We start from the raw sequence: 20,394 nt of genomic DNA on the forward strand, positions 1-20,394 counted from the left end.
ATGTCAATATTATTCAGATATTTTTTAAAAATCTAGCCACACCATTACTCTCTCTCTGACTTCCTGAAACACAGGGTATGTCTTCACTACATTTTAAAATGCACAAAAGGGAGTTTCAGAGACCTGGTCTATAGACTCGGGCTTATGCTACTGCACTAAAAACAGATGTGTAGACATTCAGGCTCAGGCTGGAGGTTGGGCTCTGAATTCTGGGCAAGAGGGTGGGTTTCAAAACCTGAGCTGAACTGCAGCATGAGCCCAAGTATATAAACCCAAGCTCTTTGACCCTCACTGCCACAGGTTTTAAAATGCAATGTAAACATACCCATAGCTGCATAGGGTGACTATATGCTTACAATAACACACACACACACACACACACAGAGCTATGTTCAAAGAACATTAAAGTTGCAAAACCAAACACTCAGAAGTTATGAAATACCAGGATTAAGGTTGCTCATGCCCAACTGCATACATGTGTTATGATATCAATGAGGAGTCGGGTGGTACCTTACAGATTAACAGATTTGTTTGGGCATAAGCTTTCATGGGTAAAAGCACCCACTTCTTCAGATGCATGGAGTGAAAATTAGATACAGGCATAAATATATATTGGTACATGAAGAGAATGGAGTTACCTTACAAGTGGAGAACCAATGTTGAAGGCCAATTTAGTCAGGGTGGATGTTGTCCACTCCCAATAATTGATGAGGAGGTGTCAATACCAAGAGAGGGAAAATTGCTTTTATAGTGAGCCAGCCACTCCCAGTCCCTATTCAAGCCCAAACTGATGGTGTTAAGTTTGCAAATGAATTAAAGCTCAGCAGTTTCTCTTTGAAGTCTGTTTGAAGTTTTTTTGTTGAAGAATGGCTATTTTAAAATCTATTATTGAGTGTCCAGAGAGACTGAAGTATTTTCCTACTGGCTTTTGTATGTTACCATTCCTGATGTCTGATTTGTGTCTATTTATCCTTTTACGTAAAGACTGTCTGGTTTGGCCAATGTACATAGCAGAGGGGCATTGCTGACACATATCACATTAGTAGATGTGCAGGTGAATGAGCCTCTAATGGTGTGGCTGGGTCCTATGATGGTGTCGCTATATGAAGTTATGATACAACCTTTTAATTAAATCATCACATACTATTTTTTCTACAGGACCCATGCCTTATTCAGCATACTGGATGAACAGTGCTCACTTAAATGAGCAGCTATCCAATATTTTGTTTTATCCTTGTGGTTCAATGTGTGGCTCTCCAGGCCTTATTTACTGCACATCACCAAACCCTGAATACAAAATTATTTATGTCCCCAGGGGCTTTTCTATGGCGATTTCAACAAGTGCCGGGGGATGTGGTTGTTGAGAGCACAAGAGAGACAGTCTTTCTGCTCTCAGTTCTGGTTCAGGGCACTATAGCAGACCCCTGAAGAACAACTGCAGGGAAAGTCCTCCTCAGTCTCTGCAGCCCTGGGTTGGAGTATGTGTAATGACCACCATCTTGTCTGACATAGAAGGGACTGAACTGGAGACTTCCAGACACAAAGCATGAGCTGCTACAGTTTGAACTAAAAAGCCACAGTTCTCTAGGTATGGGCTGTAACAACTCGTGTCCTCTGCAGATTGGCACAGAAGCAGGACCAGTTACACTCACCAGTCAATGACATATGCTCAGTGGGAATGAAACATGCCATCTGATCAGCACAAAGAGCTTGGAGGGGATGGACCACATTAAATGAAAATGGACTCTTCGGGGAACATAGCTGAAAACTCTATCAAGTTTCTACTGAGCATGTCTGAGCTGAATTTTTTCAGAGGCTTATAATAATAGCTTATACATTATAATAATTTTAATAAGGATGTCAAAGAGCATATCCTTGACAGCAGGACAATTTCTTTCCAAATTTCAAGACCCTTAGTCCAAATCATAGAGACACTAGATGCTCAATGAAAGTTTGACAGTCTAGATATTCTGGGTCACCCACATAATTCTTCTGGTAATCAGAAGTTTAGTTAGACCTCATTCACCCTATTTCATTTCGTAGAAAGATACAAGAAAACATGACCTTTATAAATTTGGATTACACTTTTGGGGATAGTACAGGCTCCCCCCAGGTTAAGATACAGTCTGTTAATGTAGTTTCACGTATCAGTTTGCATCTTGACAGGTCTTTTTGCATTACACCAACTGTGTCAAGGTAGGGCCACAAATAGTAAAATCTTTATGGCATAAACGTGTTCTTAGCTTGGGTGTTGCAACCAGATCCAGGCAAGGTCTGTGTTACTCTCTTTCTTTAGGGCTAGGTGGGAGGGGAGTCGCGAGTCTTTTTTCTGTTGCAACACGAGGGCACAGTAGGGAACAACCATTGGCAAAGGCGCTCTGTATTGCTGCATTTTCCACAGCCCTGACCACGTTGTCAGTGGCTAACAAATAACAACAGGGAAGCTGTACAAACAACTGCCTTATGCGGCAGCCTTTGGCCCCGAGGGGCCCTCCCATAACGCGCCCCCAAAGGTACGGGGCACAGGTCTGCTCCTGCCGCGGTAGGGCCACGCCTCCTGCACGCAGCCAGTTTGCGTTGGTTGCTGACCAGGGCACGTCGAACAGCCCCGGTGCCTGTGAGGCCCCTGCCCCAGGGAGCGACGGCTGCAGCCCGGCGCCCTCGCGGCCCCCGCCCTGATACAAGCGGTGGCTGCAGCTCCGGCCCCGCCCGGCGGGCGCTGCCAGCGGAGCGGGAGACGTGACCCGCCCGGCCCCCGGACTCACCCAGCACCAGCCGGGCCACGTCGGACGGCAGCAGCATGGCCCCGCGCGGGGCTGGGCACGGCAGCGGCGGCCCCCGGGAGCGCAGCCAACCAGCCCCGCGACCTCCGCCTGCCAAGGCGCGGAATCGGAAACTGGGAGCCACTGTCCGCCCCGCCCAATTCCATCCGCCGGAAGTAAGCGCGCTTCCGCTTCCGGGTTTGCCCCGGGCACGGAGTGATGGGGAGGCGCGTGCGCATTCGCCTCTCTTAGACTCTTGCCCTGGGCACCTCGCGTTCGCGGAGGCAGCGTGCGGACACCGCGTGCGGTAACTGACTCCGGGTGGCGGTTGCAGCCCAGTGGGGGGAGGAGTCGGGTGCGCCAAGCCTCGAGTCTGAGCTCAGATTCTGGGGCTGCCTTGGTCCCCGGGGCCTACCGGCACCCGGCCACCTGTCGCCCTGCGCCCTCCGCCCCGGATCTGGGGGTCCCCAGCCGCCTCCCCATCCACCCCCGGCAGCCTCTCAGCCGTCTCCCCGCCCCCATTCCCTCCGGCCACCTCTCAACCGTCTCCCCGCTCCCCAGCCGCTTCTCAGCCCTCACCCCGCCCCCTTCCCTCCGGCCATCTCTCAACCGTCTCCCTCTCAGCCGTCTCCCCGCCCCACCCCCACCTCTCAGCCGTCTGCCGCCTCCCCGCCGGCCGTCTCCCCGCCCCCTTTCCTCTGGCCCCCTCTCAGCCGTCTCCCCGCCCCCACCTCCCTCTTGGCGGTCTCCCTGCCTCCCCCCCCCCCTCCCTCCACCTCAAGGCAGTCTCCCTGCCTCGCCCCTCCCACTTCCCCTCCCTGCCATCTCCCTGCGTCCCCGCCACCTCACAGCCGTCTCCCCCAGACCATGTGGCCTCACTAGTGCCAAATAGAGGGGAATAATCACTTCCCTCGATCTGCTGGAAATGCTCCTACTAATGCAGCCCAATATACCGTTAGCCTTCTTGACAACAAGGGCACACTGCTGACTTATCTCCAGCTTCTCGTCCACTGTAATCCCCAGGCCGTTTTCTGCAGAACAGCTGCTTAGCCAATTGGTCCCCAGTCTGTAGCAGTGCATGGGATTCTTCTGTCCTAAGTGCAGGACTCTGCACTTGTCCTTGTTGAACCTCAACCGATTTCTTTTGGCCCAATCCTCCAATTTATCTAGGTCACTCTGGACCCTATCCCTACCCTCCAGCCTATCTACCTCTCCCCCTAGTTTAGTGTAATCTGCGAACTTGCTGAGGGTGCAGTCCATCCCATCATCCAAATCATTAATAGATGTTGAACAAAACTAGCCCCAGGATCAACCTGTGGGGCACGCTGCAGGATCGACCCATGAGGCTGCCAACTAGACATTGAGCTGTTGATCACTACCTGTTGAGCCCAACAATCTAGCCAGCCTTCCATCCACTTTATAATCTATTCATCCAATCCATACTTTTTTAACTTGATGGCAAGAATATTGTGGGAGACGGTATCAGAAGGTTTTGCTAAAGTCCAGATATATCACGTCCACTGCTTTCGACATATCCACGGAGCTAGTTATCTCATCATAGAAAGCAATCAGGTTGGTCAGGCTTGACTTGACCTTGATGAATCCATGTTGACTATTCCTGATCATCTTCCTCTTCTCCAAGTGCTTCAAAATGGTTTTACTTGAGGACCTGCTCCATGATTTTTCCAGGGACTGAGGTCAGGTTGACCGGTCTGTCGTTCCCCTGGTTCTCCTTCTTTCTTTTTTAAAGATGGGCACTATCTTTGCCTTTTTCCAATCGTCCGGGACCTCCCCCGATCACCACGAATTTTCAAAGATAATGGCCAATGGCTCTGCAATCACATCAGCCAATTCCCTCAGCACCCTTGTATGCATTAGATCTGGACCCAGGGACTTGTACATTTCCAGCTTTTCTAAATAGTCCTTAACCTGTTCTTTCACCACTGAGGGCTGCTCACCTCCTCCCCATCTATCTTGCCCAGGACAGCAGCGTGGGAGCTGACCTTGTCTGTGAAGACTGAGGCAAAAAAAGCATGGAGTACTTCAGGTTTTTCCACATCATCTGTCACTAGGTTGCCTTCCCCATTCGCTAAGGGTCCCACGCTTTCCTTGACCTTTTTCTTATTGCTAACATACCTGTAGAAACCCTTCTTGTTACCCTTCACATCCCTTACTAGCTGCAATTCCAGTTGTTTCGGCCTTCCTGATTACACCCCTGCATGCTCAAGCAATATTTTTATACTCCTCCCTAACCATTAATCCTGTGGAGTCAAGCTGGGATCTGAGAATTAAGATGAGTTTTTTCCCTCCCATGAGCATGGTCTCTGATAAAGCTTCTGCAGGTCAAACTAGACTCCCAGTCACACTGATGCAAATCCTTCTTTTCAGGGAGGTTACACAGGTAAAACTGAGGATAGATTTGCCCCTGCACTCAGAATTTAGTTCTGTTCATGCACAGAACCACAACAGAATCAAGCTCACTCTGCTGTAGTTGGGCTGGTGTGGAGGTTGGGAGGTTAGCAAGTAAAAAGTGCTAAAACTCTGTATTTGTTACCAGAGGAAGCAGAATGCACTCTGAATACAAAACAAGGAGCAGATCTGATGTGTATTCACTAGCCCACCACAGCATATGAACACTGCCTAAGTATTTAAAATAAAATAAAATAATGTTTCTGGCTCTCTTTCTTCCTGGCCTATAGGACAAAGAGACTGATCTGTTTATTAGGTTTTCTGATGTATAGCATACATATGAAAGCAGTCCCACAATAAAGTTAACTTGAAGAAATTAGTTTTGCATTCTTATGGCACATAAGCACATCTTCCATGCAAATCTAGGGCACCCACTTTGACACACAAAAGACCACGTTGTCTACTGGCCAAATGCTTGATGATAACACCTATACATGTACACAGCCATTGCATTTCTTGTTTTTTTAGTCTCTTTGATAGGTAGTGCCCTAGCAATAAGCTATTTCTATCAAATTCATGGTCCATTTTGGTCAATTTCCTCAGTCAGCCACCATCGCTGTCCGGCTGCCCAGTTCTGAAGGCAGCAGCGCAGAAGTAAGGATGGCACAGGTACGGTATTGCCACTCCTGCGCTGCTGGCAGGGTGCTACCTTCAGCGCTGGGCACCTGGCCAATGGCCGCCGTTCTCCAGGCACTCAGCTCTGTAGGCAGCGCAGAAGTGAGGGTAACAATACCGTGATGCCCCCTAAAATAATCTTATGACCCCCCTGCAACTTTCTTTTGAGTCAGGACCCCCAATTTGAGAAATGCTGGTCTTCCCCCCGTGAAATCTGTATAGTATAGAGTAAAAGCGCACACAAGACCAGATTTCACGGGGCGGAGACAAGATTTCATGGTCTGTGAAGCGATTTTCATGGCCATGAATTTAGTAGGGCCCTATTTATTGCTCAAGTTCACCGGCAACAGGAACCTAGGGTAGTGCAACTTTATTTGTAGCCTCAGGTTACAGGAAAAGGTTAGTCAAAGGTTGAATTTTAGGACTCTGATTTAGCCTGCGTACAGCTCTGTTCTAATGCATTCTTTGTTTTGAGTCTTCCCTGTTTAAGTCAATGTGAGAAAATTATTACTTATCAATCTGAAATTAGTCAGCATCTGGTTTTACAATTTCTACAAATTCTTTTAGACTTGTGCCTTTTTTTTAAATAGTGTACAAATATTAAACATGAAACATCTCAAAGGATAAAATGTAAGTTTTGTTTATCAAATCAAAACAATTGCAAAGTGAGAGGCTGTTTGAAAGAATATTTGTCAGATCTTGCTTTATCTGAACAAACTGTTTTTCTGTTCCAGCTTGTATTAAGTGGTGTGTTAGAGTTTCTTTCTAGTAATTCTTAATTTCTGTTTATTACATATTTAATATAGTAATGACCTTAACATAATGCTAAATATGAGGCAAAGTATTTAAATGCCAGGAAAATCCAAGTGACACAGTGTTTTCTAAATTCTTTCTTTTTCTAAATCTAAATTTCTAATCTTTTTTAAAAACAGGTCTTTCTTAAACCGCAGACCAATGAAAACGTGTTCATGGTTTTTTAAAAAAACATTCCAATAATAATTGCCTTCAAACAAATACAATATTACAAATATTGTAATCTAAACATTGCTTCATTACGAACTTCAAACAAAAATTGACAATAAATAACTGTGAAATTGATTAAAGACTAAATGCATTTTCATTGCCTAAATTCAGGAGATAAAAAGTAAACAAACAAGATAAATAGTGAAACATAACTTGAATTTTCATAGTTGTTTCAGTAATCTGTGATATTGTGATATTCATACAGACGCTCCCCGGGTTACACAGACCCGACTTATTCAAATCCGCACTTACGGAAAAAGTTCCATAAGCTAGAAAGTTTTGTGTGTTGTTTTATTTATTTTTTTGCGTAATGGTCGGGTATACGTTCCTGACTTAAACAAAATTTGAGTTACGCAAGGTGTTCCAGAATGGAATGCTTGCTGAAGTCGGGGAGCGTCTGTATTAGTAACAAGAAGTTAGTTTACATCTGACTTAAATTGACTGTCTTTTCAAAGTTTTTCTACTGCAATGTTATGGTTGCTACGTTGCACTTCCTGTATATTTTGCAATAAGTATTAGGAACATAGGAATTGCCATAGTGGACTAGGCCAGCAGTCCATGTAGTCCAGTATTATGTCTCTGAACAGTGATCATTCAGAGAAGAGTCTAAGAAACTCTGTGGTGGACAATTATGGAATAACATGGCCATAAGAGGAGTAGAGTTGAGAAAATCATTGATTTTTGTTGCTAGCGCCCATCATTTAGTGATTGGTTTATGCTCAGAAGCATGAGGGTTATATCATTTTTTAAAACCTATGTAATATAACTGGACTTTTGCAGTTACGTTTACATTATCCATGTAAATGCCTAATCTGTAAGAGGTCATAGCTTGAACATATTGAGGGGAAGTTTGGAGAAAAGAGTTTTGCATTTCATTCTGAAAGTGGTTGGGTCTGTGATAATTCCTGAGGGAGTGAGTTACATAATCTAATCCGACGTTTGGAAGTTCTGCCTCCTCTATTGGTTGAAGATTTTATTATTATAGTACAATATAGCTGTCATGGCAGTTCATGATCATAGAGGGAGAGACAGGGGCTATGTCTTGGGAAGCTAGGGCCAACAGTATGGAGGGCTTTGAATATCAGGACGGAGACCATGAATTGGATGCTGTATTTATCAGGAGCCAGTGCAAAGTCGAGCACTAAGGTGATATGTTCATCAGTGACTCATGTTACCTAATAGAAAGCTGCTGAACGGCCTGGTTAAGTTGTCAGAATCCAACAAAATGTGTTTTAATACGCCCATATGTAAGGTTATACATCTAGGAAAAAGGAATGCAAATTATTTCTACAAGATTGGAGAAGCTGTTGGAAAGCAGTGACTCAGAGAAGGTCGTAGGTGTCATTGTGGATAATTGCCTCAACATGGTCTCTCTGTGTAATGCTGTGGCAAAAAGAATGAATGCAATCCTTGGATGTATAAAAAGTGGACTATTAAGTAAAAATAAGGAAGTGTTCTTGCCTCTGTACTTAGCATTGCTAAGATCACTACTGTTATATTGTCTAATTTTGGTGTCCACACTTCAAGAAGGATGTGGCAATGTGGGACAGAGTTCAAAGGAAGGCCATAAAAATGATCCAGGATCTGGAAAAGAAGTCTGATGGCTTGAGGGTTAAGGAGCTCAACTTCAGAGATGAGCATTTTTTTGTTGTTGAATAATTAATTTGCTGAAAAATGCATTTGTGAGAGGCACCAAAACTTTGTGAATTTGGGTCGAATTCAGCAAAAAAAATGTGCCCCCAAAAGCCTTGAATTTTTTTCAGAAGTGTCAAAACAAAACATTTTGGCATTTTCTAAACTACCCATTTCAATATTTTTAAAAAAAAATCAACATTTTCAAAACATTTTGTTTGACCCAACCAAAATTTTTCTACTTGCTTGTTTTGCGAGAAAAACATAATTCAGTTTCAGTTTGAAATGAATATGTGGCTCATGAAGGCCAGGTCAGTGTTAATAGGATGGAGCACAATATTCTGGCTAGTCACAGAGGGAGGTGGGCATTTTTTCCTGCCATGGCTATTTGGGCATCCTGTGGTATTGAGTCCAAAAGGACCCCGAGGCTGCACATTTAACAGTCTGGCGGTAGATGCTCTTGATAGAGGGGGATGTCATAGAGGAGGAAAGTGTTTTCAAAATGGTTCCCTTTTCCTGCCAGCACTACCTTAGTCTTGCCTTGGCTGAGCTTTAAACGGCTTCTGATTTGGGGCTGAGTGCTGAGAGATGGAGCTATTTCTGTCATCCACAAGAGCTGTAGAGCTAGGTGTCATCTGTTCATTTTTGATGCTTTGGTCTGTGTTGTCTGCCCAGCTCTCACTTCTCTCTCTGTCAGGGCAGAAGTCAGAGAGTATGTCTACAGAACAAAGAGAAACCCGCGGCTGGCCCATGCTAGCTAACTTGGGATGTAGGGCTGTTTCATTGCTGTGTAGACTTTCTGTGGTCCGGCGAAGAGCCTGAGCTCTGGGACCCTCCCGCCTGCAGGGCTCCAGCCTTCGCTCAGAAGTCTACACAGCAATGAGACAGCCCTGCAGTCTGAGCCCCGTGAGCCTGAGTCAGCTGGCAGGGCTAGCCACAGATTTTTTTTTTCCTGTGTAAACATACCCACAGTCATATGAGGTGGCCCTCGTTGTTGTCAATTGTTCCATAACAACTAGTTGCGAGAATGTGTTACATTCTTGTAATGAGACTATTTCTGATTCTACTTGTCTTGTTCTTGATGGCCCACAAGACCAATCCAGGTGCTGGTGATCCTCTCTGTGAAATAAAACATAAATTTTAAAAATACCTATGCATGTAAGACAGGATGACCACAATTATGAACTGAAAGTAATTAAAATATCAAAACACTTCAGGTAACATTTTTTAAAAAGACTTAAAATTGAAGCTAGATCCCACTTTGCATTGCATTTCCCATCTTTTAAGCAGGTTGGCTAGCTACAGTAGTAAGGCAGTTTATTTCATAATTAGAATACTGATTGTCTTTACTTCCATTTACAGATGCAAATTATCTGCTGCTAAACTGAGCCATGAGTCTGGTGCTACATGAGCTGCTTGTTTGCTGCCGTCAACTTGAAAATGACAAAATTACAGAGCGAAGGGTAATTAAAATCCTTTTTTCGTATTTAAAACAGTGGAGTGGATGCATAATAAATAACCTTTTTCCTGAAATACATTTTCAGAAAGAAGTTGAAAAATTCAAACGTCTCATCCGTGATTCTGAAACAATTAACCAATTGGATCGTAATTCTGACTCTAAACAAGGAAAACAACTGAACTGGGATGCTGTATTTAGGTATCATTTTTGTCTAAATTGCCATCTTTCTCACTGTACAAAACAGCACTGTTTTGTTTCATAGTTTATCAGGTCAACACCAATATTTTTCCTAGATCTGCAGATTGAATTCAGAATCTGATTTGCCTGTCTGTAAATAAGAAATGTCTTAAAAGATTTTAAATTTACATGTTTTTAAAGATAGTCACAAAAAGAAAGTGAAATGGCTCAGTGTAACAGTTACCAGTTGCAGAGGATACTAAGGCCTGGTCACACCATGCTTCAATGCTAGTGGAAACTTGTTTAAATAAGGATGATTGCTAGTGTAGTTATTGTTAGTCACCTGTTCAGATTTTACCTTACAATAAGTACTAACTTTACATTACTTTTTTTCTAATAAATATTTTCAGTTTGTGTCCAGCTTTCAATTTCCAGTTCTTTGAACATATATATATATATATATATATATAGTATATATAGTATATATAGTATGGACTATACTTATGGTGTAGATATCTTATTAGAAACCTATGTTTTTAATCAGTCCTTTGAACTAGGATAGCTGAATTGTGGCTCTTGGGCTAAAGGAGTTATACTGTATGGTCTGTGGAGGCTCTCATATTTACTATGGAATCTGTTCTCACTCCTGAGGGAATTTTGCACCAAAAAATTAAATATTCTGTGCCAGAAAAAGTCTGTGCACAATATTTTAAAATTCTGCAATTTTTTTTTGTCAATAAATAAATGTAGAGGCTCCAGCATGGCAATGGGGAGCACAGGCGTCTGGCTGAACGGAGTAGGGAGATCACCATGCAGCCCCCATCCCAGGACATGGACCTGGCAATGAGGCTGCACAAAGCAAGGGTCGGGCTGCCCCAGAAACACCCTGGGGCCCTACCTCTCTGTGCCAGCTGCACCAAGTGTGGGCAGGCAGGCTTAGCCTGGCAGGATCCAAGTGTAGAGGAGCTTAGTGGGGGGGATCCAAGTGTGGGGTGAAAAAGTTCTGCGTGGGGCAATCTGGGTGTAGGCAGCTCCATGGAGGGTCTGGGTGCTGGGGAGCAGGGCTTGGTGGGGTGAAGGTCTGGGTGCATATGGTTGGGGCTCAGTGGGATGGGGTCCAGGTGCAGGCTGCTCATCGGGATGGTCCAGGTGCATAGAACCACCTGGACCATAGAGGGTGGGGCTTGTCAGGGTGCGGGTTCAAGTGTGGGGAGCTCAACAGGGGGTGGTTTGGGTGAAGGGATTGGTCTTTGGGGGGGGGTTGGGTGCGGAAGGGGCAGCCCACATGGGGCCATCTGGATGCACGGGGTTTGGGTGTTTGGGAGAGTAGCTCCCGTTTAGTGATCCCTCCCCCCATGGCTGAGGAGTGTTGGGGGCTGGAAAGGGATGTGTGCAGAGCCGGGGGAGCTTTCTAGGGGTAGGTCTGCCTTGGCCCTGCCATTCCATGCAAGGGAAGTGCGCTTCTCCCCCACCTCCAGCCCAGCTGGGGCTAGCAGCTGAGCCCAGCACAGGGTAGGAGCCACCAGCCAGGTCATCCCCAGCCCTGGGTGGGGCTGGAGCTAGCTGGCATGGGGCTCAGTGGGGGTGTCTTGAGGGATCTGGATGCATGGGGGTTGGGTGGATATGGGGAGTGAGTCTGACCTGGCACTGGCAGGGGATCCCCAGCCACCTGTGATTTACTTCTCCACAGGCTGCTCTGGGTGCCCGAAACGATGCGCCCATGCTGCTGGGAAGGGATGCGTGATCATTTCTGTGGCTTTCTTTTGCTTCCCTGTCAGAAAATCATTTTTCTGCTGGGAAGCAAATAAATCGGTAGGGGACATGAATTCTGCATGTGAACAGTGGTGCAGAATTCCCCTAGGACTGCTGTTCTATATATTCTGCGGGTTGCATCTTAATCTTCCATTGAGAGGAAAATGGAACATAGCATGATGTGCTTGTCATTATATATAAGTGGCACTTCCATATTAAAAATCAGTGTCTGATGTCTGCTTCTATACATGCATGCATGCATGCATACATGCATCTAAACTATACATCTAAACTAAGCTTCAGGTGTATTTCTACCGTGTAATATAACAATCAAAAAGATTTTTATATTACTATCTTTTGTTACTTTTGCTATGACTAACACAAAAAGGGTTTACACTAGAAGAAAACAAAGATGCAGATGCTAAACCAAGTAAATATTGCATATCAGAAAATCAGTGATGTAATTATGAAAAATTTGAACATACACTTGTAGTACATCTAATACAAACTAATAGTCTATTTACACTACATATTCACTCTTAGTCATATGATACTGTTCTCAGAACAGTACATGATTAACCCCCCTTCTCTCCCCATTAAAATTAACGGAAGTCATGCATCTTTTTCAAGGAATAATTTAAAAATATTCAGTAAAAAACATGCTGTGGAGTCTGATATGAAGCTCATTTATTTAGAAAGAATTCAAGTTTTTCTTCATTATGAACAATAAACAGTACTTTTTAATATGCTGTGCTATAGTAGTTATACATATTTGTTGTAACATGAATAATAGATGCATATCAGTATATATATATTTTTTAATCACTTACTTTATGCTCAGCACTAAACATATTTTAGAGGAAGATAGACTTCTTACCCCAGGTAGCTTAAAATCTAAATAGATAAAATAATTCAGACACAAAATGTACTAGATAATCAGATCTTGTCACTATGTGCTAGCTATTTCCATTAGATTTACACCAGTAATATATACCTGTGTTTATTAATTGTTTCAGAAAAAAAATTGCTAAACGGGTGCCTGGATTTTAAATTTCAACAATGTTTATGCATTTTATTTTAATCAGTTCTGATTCTGACAAATACCCATTTTGTATTTTTGAAGGTTTCTGCAGAAATACATCCTGAAAGAAACTGACAGTATCAGATTGGCAAAACCAAATGTATCTGCCTCAACACAAGCTTCCAGGCAGAAAAAGATGCAAGAGATCAGCGGTTTGGTCAAATACTTCATTAGATGTGCTAATAAAAGTTAGTAATTTATATATCCACATATAATTATAGATCTTTTACTGCTTTACTGTAAGATTCAACTGTTTATTCTGAACCAGGTGTGACATGCTATTTTAAAATATTCAGGGACCACGGTTATAAATTAGTGCTTATTTTTCTTGAATGTCTCAGTGAACCTTTTTCATTGGTGTTAGAAGTTATAGATGGAAAATTTGTATTAGTTCATCTCTCCGTGGTAGTATAGAATTGTTTCTTCACCTGCAGTGTAATTGTAGTGCTTTGTATAGTCTACTTGTTTACTGAGCACTCACGGTGTGGACTGTGTTTGTACAAAGCATAGAGGAAAACATGATTTGAGGCAGAATTTTCAAGTGATAAGGTTTCTGCCAATTTCCTTGGGAAGCTATTCAATAACCCAAGTACCCTCACCAGCAGAAAGGTTTTGCTGACAGCCTGAATTGTCGTTTTATGAATTATATCCCATTTCTCCTAGTTATACCTCTGGACAGTCCTAGACAATTCCTCATCTTTCAAATGCCTGTAAAAGGGTGTGTTGACCACTTAGTTATCATCTAACAAAATTATGTAGTTCTGTTCATCTTTCCTCATCAGTTAAGCTCTCCAAAGTAAAATATGTGTCTCACACTGTCTATAGTCCCTCCAATTTGTTTACATCTTTCTCGTATTGAGAAGCCCAGAACTGAACATGGTATTCAAGTACAGACTCACCAGAACCTTGTAGATGGGGACTATCACTTCTCTGCAGCCCAAAATCACATTTAGCTTTTTGCTGCCAGGTTGCATTGGAAGCTCATCTACTTTGGTTGCATCATCATCCTTATTTTTCTTTCAGCATAACTCCAAGTTTTTCCCCTCCATTAAATGTTGAGACTCCTATATGTGTTAGCACAGTGGTTCTCAACCAGGGGTCTGAGGCCCCCTAGGGGGCCACAAGCAGGTTTCAAGGAGTCCACCAAAATAAACCAGATAGCAGGGCCTGCGTTAAGAGTCACAGGGGCCCAGGAAGAAAGCCAAAGCCAGAGCCCGAGCCCGAGCCCCACCGTGCGGGGCTGAAGCCCAAACCCTGCCGCATGGGGCTTTAGCTAAAGTCCAAGCAACATAGCTTTGTGGGGCCTCGGGCAATTGCCCTGCTTGCTGCCTCCTAACACCCGCCCTAGCTTTTAATCTACTTGATATGCAGAAAAACTTGTTGTGGCACAGGTGAGCCATGGAGGTCTTATAGCATGTTGGGAGGGTGGGGGGGAAGAAAGAAAAAGGTTGAGAACCCCTGTGTTAGCATGCATTTTTTCAGCTGAATATCACTTTCATTTCATGTAATATTCTAAAACCTCAGAATCCCTTTGTGTTATTTCTCTGTTCATTGGTGCTTGTGAATGTAACCACTGTATGGCTTATCCCTTTTTTCAGACCACCACAGTCTTTTAGGTAAATTCATTATTAGAAAGGGTTTCTTTAAAAACAAGGGCATTAACAAAAACAGATAGAAATTGCAATGTGATCTGTCATATACAGAGAACATGCTATATGTGCGTTATTCCTAATATTTCCAAAAAAAAGTTGCAAGCTACAAGAAAATGACTTCAAATATTTGTTGGTAGTGGAAGACTACAATGGGAGGAAATATACTGTAACTTTGAGATAAATATGGTAATGTTCAGATTTTATGAATTCACTAATTCTAATCTTGGCTTCATTATTCAATACTTGGTTTAATTAAAAAGCCCATGTTTGTACCTCCTGCTATTTTCTGCATAGGAGCACCCAGATTAAAATGTCAGGAGCTTCTGAATTATGTCATGGACATAGTGAAAGATGCATCAAGTTGTGCTGTTTATGGAGCTGACTGTAGTAGCATACTACTAAAGGATGTTCTTTCAGTGAGGAAATATTGGTGTGAGATATCTAAGCAACAGTGGTCAGGTTAGTATATAACACTTCCGTTTCAATAATGTCTGTTTACAAACATGTATTTCCTAGTATAGAAATGTGTTTAGGCATCTTATTGTTATTTACAGTTTGTTGTTGTTATTATTTATTTGTATGTCAGTAGTACTAAGAGGCCCTGTTGTATGAGGCACTGTACAAATATATAGTAGAAATAGCTTCTACCCAAAGACTTTACAATTGAAGTAGACAAGACAAAGGGGCAGGGGTGGATATTACAGTATTATTCCTCTATTATTATCTGTTATTCTATGTAGGTTAACTTGTATACCGAGAACAATGACTCAATCAAATCAATTTTAATGTCCAGTGTATTATTGAGACTATATTGGCTGGTGTGGTTCATGTATTACCAGTGAGTATTATTACCTGTATTATGGTAATATCCAAAAATCCCAACCATGTGCAGACCCCTTTGTACTAGGCCCTGTGCAGACATATAGTAAGGGATAGACCTGAAGAACTTGGAGTCTAAGAAGACCAAAAAATAAAAAAAAGGCTGAAGGAATGGGGAATGTGATAGAACATAAAAGCAGTGCTCCATGACATTTGACACATGAAAGATGGAGGAGGGGGACATCATAACTTCTGAATTAATACAAAAGTGCTGCCCATGGCAGCCCCTCAGCCTGCTCATTATCAGTTGGCAGATTGGAAGAAATCCTTCCTCTGTATAGTGCTCAGCATATTCCTTTAAATCCCTAAGCACCACAGAAGAAGTTGTACTTGAAAGATTTGACAGAGAGGATGGGGGTGGATATTGCATGCATAAATGTAGAAGAAAGTGCAGAAACAGTTGCACTACTGGGAAAGTGCCTAGGGGTTAGAGATGTCATACTTGAGAAAAGCACTACGTAAAATCATATTCTGAACTGTAGCTTGAAGGAAATTGGTATAATTTCAGACAAAAAAGACAAAACAAAGAGTTGGGATTGCTGATATACTCCATCCAACAGATGCTTTTGGTCTTCTTTTGATTAAAAATATCCACACATTGATATTGAACATAAGAACCTAAGAGCTGCCATACTGCATCAGACCTGTAGTCCATCTAGACCAGTATCCTATCTCCAACCAGAGGCGGATTAATACGGGGACCCCGTAAAATTGGGTACCCCAGAAACAGGTGGCAGAAGCTGTTTGTGGGGGAGGGGTGAAAGCCCCGAGCTCCGGCAGAAGCCATAGGGTGGGCAGAAGCCCTGAGCACTGGCAGAAATTGTGGGACAGGCAGTGGGAAGCCCCTAGCCCTGGCAGATGCTGCTGGGCAGAAGCCCGAGGTCAGGTGCCCCAGCCGCCTTGGTGGCAGAAGCCATGGCGCTGAAGCCCCAAGTCCCACCCCCCGCCCCCACCCTCGTGGTACAGTTTTTAATACCGAGGGACGCAATGCCAGGTCTCCAGTTTTTGACTGGAAAGTCCAGTTGAAAAGGAGGCCTGGCAGTGTCCGGTCAGCAATGCTGACCGGACGCTAAAAGTCTGGTTACTGGAGTAACTGAAATCAGCCTCCCCACTGAGAGGGTGGGAAGAGCAGCAGCTGCTGCTGAAGCCTGGAAGAGCTGCTCAGCTGCTGACAAAAAGAACTGTCTGGCTCCCGGATCCAGTTCCAGACATTCCGGCGGAGAGGTAGGTACCAACTTCCAGGCCACAGGCAGGAAATCCTGTCCGCCCTGCTGTTCCCCGATTTGCCCAGCCCCTTGCTCCACGGACCAATACCACCACCCGCCCTGCTGTGCCCTGATTGGAGGAAGGTGCACTTATGGGGTTTCGAAGTGGGAGCAATAGAGGTTGACTCATGTCTCAAACCATGAAGGTTCATAACCTTTTAAATATCCCCTCCACCAGGCTCTCACACATGTACAGATACTTGGCACTCCACCAAGATGAACAGAGTAAAATTGTCACTCATCTCCAACATGGCTGGGTCCCCACATGATGCAGGAGAGTGGAGCATGCTTTGAAGATGCGACTGAGGATATCATTACAGCAACAAACCTAAGAAATTAAAAAGTCCAAGAACTCCCTCCCCCCAATCCATTTCTCTCACTAATTAATTGTCAGTATTTTTTGTACCAAAGCAACTTCTTTAACCTCTTTTGCTTGTTTCAGCTTTCTCCTAGCACTCCTGCTTAATGCTGATCCATATTGTGGATTTCATAAACAAATTTAGTGGCGGTAAGTTTTTTTTTTTTTAACTGTCAATTCTAATGGACATGGTTGGTACCTAACCAATCACATAGCAAGTCATTTGCCTGTTGCAGCAGGTATTATTTGAAAAGACAAGCTTCTGTTTGGAACATTTAATGACTTGCTATGTGATTGGTTAGGTACCAACCATGTCCATTAGAATTGACAGTAAAAAAAAAAAAACTTACCGCCACTAAATTTGTTTATGAAATCCACAATATGGATCAGCATTAAGCAGGAGTGCTAGGAGAAAGCTGAAACAAGCAAAAGAGGTTAAAGAAGTTGCTTTGGTACAAAAAATACTGACAATAAATCAATACGTCAAGGAGAGAGTGAAAGGAGAAACAGTGGACAAGCTGACAAGGTTTGTTCAGCAGACACTCTTACTGGCAATGGAGGCCTTGGCCTTCAAGAAGAGGAAAGTACAGATCAGGATCTGCGGGAGGCAGGCAAGCTGGGACTGAATTATGCTGATGAGACACGTTCAGTACAAGCAGATGAATTTAGCAGTGATCCTGCGTTGTGGGATAACACTGATGAAAGTTTCAGGAATTTTTGGATTGCTATGAGTTCAGCTGCCTGTCCAAATATATATATTTTTGGACAGGCAGCTGAACTCATAGCAATCCAAAAATTCCTGAAATGATTGGAGGGAAGACACATTTGCTGTCTGAAGATCTGTTCTCTTTTCAGCTGCACAATGGTGAATCTGTTATGTGGCACTGGCTTATTTACTCACCGTCTCCTGGAAATGTTTACTGCTTTGCCTGCAAACTTCTTTCAACCAAAACACATGCCTTTATTGAAGGTTTCAATAATTGGAAACACCCTGAATGTCTTTCTGAAAATGAGGAAAAACTTGGACCACCGAAATTGTATCCTTACACGGATATGGCATGCAAAGGCAGTTGATAGGGACCTAGTTCAGCAGTTTCAGGCAGAGTGTCAGTACTGGAGAGATGTCCTTAAGCATGTTGTAGCAGTTATTAAGTTCTTAAGTGAGTGCGGACTCGCATTCCATGGCCACAAAGAGCTGTTAGGGTCACCACATAATGGTAACGATTTGGGGATTTTGGAGCTGATTGCTCATTTGATTCATTTTTGGCAGATCACTGAATTTTAGTGCTGGTGGAAAATGAATTTGCAATTTTAACACTGAACAGAAGAATAGCCCAGCTGTACCATTAGGAGAGTAGGACCCTGGAGCCAGCTGCTTGGGCAGCCATGAGGTCAGCCACACTGGCCCCTACACAAGTCACGGAGGTCACAGAAAGTCACGGAATCCGTGACTTCCGCCACCTCTGTGACAGACACGGATCTCTAATTACTGTATAATGCATATGCACAAGAGGGCTGAATTAAAGGTGCACAGGCAACCTTAATTCTGGCATTTCCTAACTTTGAGTTCAGGACTTTGCAACTTTAATAATATCCTTTTAACATATTTTATATGTATAATAATATAATTGTGATTTTTTTAAGCAGGCTCTTGAAGTTGCTATTCTTCAGTTGCCAAATTCCAGTTAGTGCTGAGATGTAGAGTCTTGCACAGATACAAAATTCATATCCACAGAGCTGCAGGGCTCCACCAGGAACTGCAGTGGCGAAAGCAGCATGATTGTACCACTCCCAGGACACACAGACCGCTGCATGGAAGGGACTCCTGTCCGGGAGAGTGAGAGTTGCTAGCACACACTAGCGTGACCAGGGACCGCTGCCAGTGAGCTCGGTACTCGCCCCAGTGGGTGGGGCTGAGGGTGGTACAGCCATGCCAGAGGAGCTGCCTGTGCGGGGCACTGGCTGCGGTAGAACCCTGCAGCTCCGCGGATATCTGCATCCACGGATATAAATTTTGTGTCTGCGCAGGGTACTACTGAGATGTCCCTGTAGGTTTTAGTACTGATCTCTAAAGCTCTTTTTATATATCCTCTCCTACAAGATATAAAAATAATGCTTATACCGTGTAACACTGCATCTTCAAAGCTCTATGAAGTATTGGTTTAATAATTACCTATTAAATAAAAATATTAGAAAATGGAGAAAAACAAATTTTAATAGTACCTAATACACCTTTTCCATTGTTCTGTTGGTACTCATTGGAACGTTACACTCTGCCATATCATAGTACAAGTGAAAATTCTGACTGGTGACATGCTAAAAGGGAGTGAAATAATTCTCTGTAAGAATTAGCTGAAATGTTAGTAGTCTTTAGGTTTTGTTTTTTTACCCCTTCAGTTTTTTTTCAGTTTTTTTGTTATTCTGTTTTGTTTTTTGTGGCATTCAGCTACCTGTGATACGTTTAGATAATATTTTCATAATGTTTCTGTGTGCAGTTAAATTGCAAAACAGGGAATTAACTTTTGTGAATAATGATCCAAATGTCTATGATGTTAATAGCAAGTGGATATTTTCAGAACACAGGCAAAATATTTTAATTTTACGGTTTAAGTGGTGGTTTTTCCTTCCTGTGTAACTTCTGCATTTAATCAGCTTGTTAGAATTGTATGTTCTGGTCTCTTAAATCACTGTTTTACCCAGGCTAAGGAGACAGTTATACTTTTATATGATTTTTGATTCTTTGAATTATGTTTACAGAACTGCTGACGCTGTACTGCAAATTGTATCTCAAACCTTCCAGAGATATTAACAGAGTTTTGGTGGCTAGAATAATTCACACACTGATCAGAGGATGCTGCTTCCAAACTGATGAACTAAATTCCAATCTTTTTTGCTTCTTTGAAAAAGCACTACAGTGTGCAAGGTAATTCTCAGCTTTTTGTTTTGTGTGTCAGAATTGTATTTCAGAGGATAATTTGTCCTAGGTAATTGGGGTTGGATTTGATGGTCTGTGGAGGCTCATTGATCCCTGACTTCTGTGATTCTGACCTTCAACAACTTTCCGTTTACTCAGAGCTCTTTGAAATGTGAATCTTTTCTGCATTTATATGTATTCTGGAAGTTTTTTGCATTATCTGCAAGTATTCAGAGGTGAGGTCTTTCGAATATTCTTGCCTTATTTATTAAATTAGGTTTGTTCAGTGCTCAATTTACAGTTCAAGGACTAGATTTTAAAAAAATCCAGACAAATCATTCTTTATTTGTTAATAC

The 20,394-nt window shown here is 43.0% G+C and overlaps 2 protein-coding genes across 10 annotated transcripts in view; one reads left to right on the forward strand and one right to left on the reverse strand.

The window, feature by feature from the left end:
- The window catches only part of LOC120398963 (protein NPAT), a 34,147-nt gene extending 30,971 nt beyond the window's left edge, over positions 1-3,176 (reverse strand). For both annotated transcript variants that reach the window (XM_039526786.1, XM_039526776.1), the window contains exon 1: positions 2,766-3,176. In XM_039526786.1, coding sequence (XP_039382720.1) covers positions 2,766-2,802 — 37 coding nt within the window. In that variant the 5' untranslated portion in view covers positions 2,803-3,176. The remainder of the gene's footprint in view (positions 1-2,765) is intronic.
- The window catches only part of ATM (ATM serine/threonine kinase), a 134,493-nt gene continuing 116,988 nt past the window's right edge, over positions 2,890-20,394 (forward strand). For 6 of the 8 annotated variants that reach the window (XM_039526744.1, XM_039526708.1, XM_039526734.1 and 3 more), the window contains exons 1-6: positions 2,984-3,069; positions 9,864-9,964; positions 10,046-10,158; positions 13,013-13,158; positions 14,917-15,081; positions 19,882-20,047. In XM_039526744.1, the coding sequence (XP_039382678.1) occupies positions 9,893-9,964; positions 10,046-10,158; positions 13,013-13,158; positions 14,917-15,081; positions 19,882-20,047 (662 nt within the window). In that variant the 5' untranslated portion in view covers positions 2,984-3,069; positions 9,864-9,892. Of the gene's footprint in view, positions 2,939-2,983; positions 3,070-8,461; positions 8,481-9,863; positions 9,965-10,045; positions 10,159-13,012; positions 13,159-14,916; positions 15,082-19,881; positions 20,048-20,394 lie in introns of those variants that run through there. The other 2 variants (XM_039526715.1, XM_039526726.1) reach the window with 2 other exon arrangements.

The sequence above is a fragment of the Mauremys reevesii genome, linkage group 1 (assembly GCF_016161935.1).
Source record: "Mauremys reevesii isolate NIE-2019 linkage group 1, ASM1616193v1, whole genome shotgun sequence".
Taxonomy (NCBI): domain Eukaryota; kingdom Metazoa; phylum Chordata; order Testudines; family Geoemydidae; genus Mauremys; species Mauremys reevesii.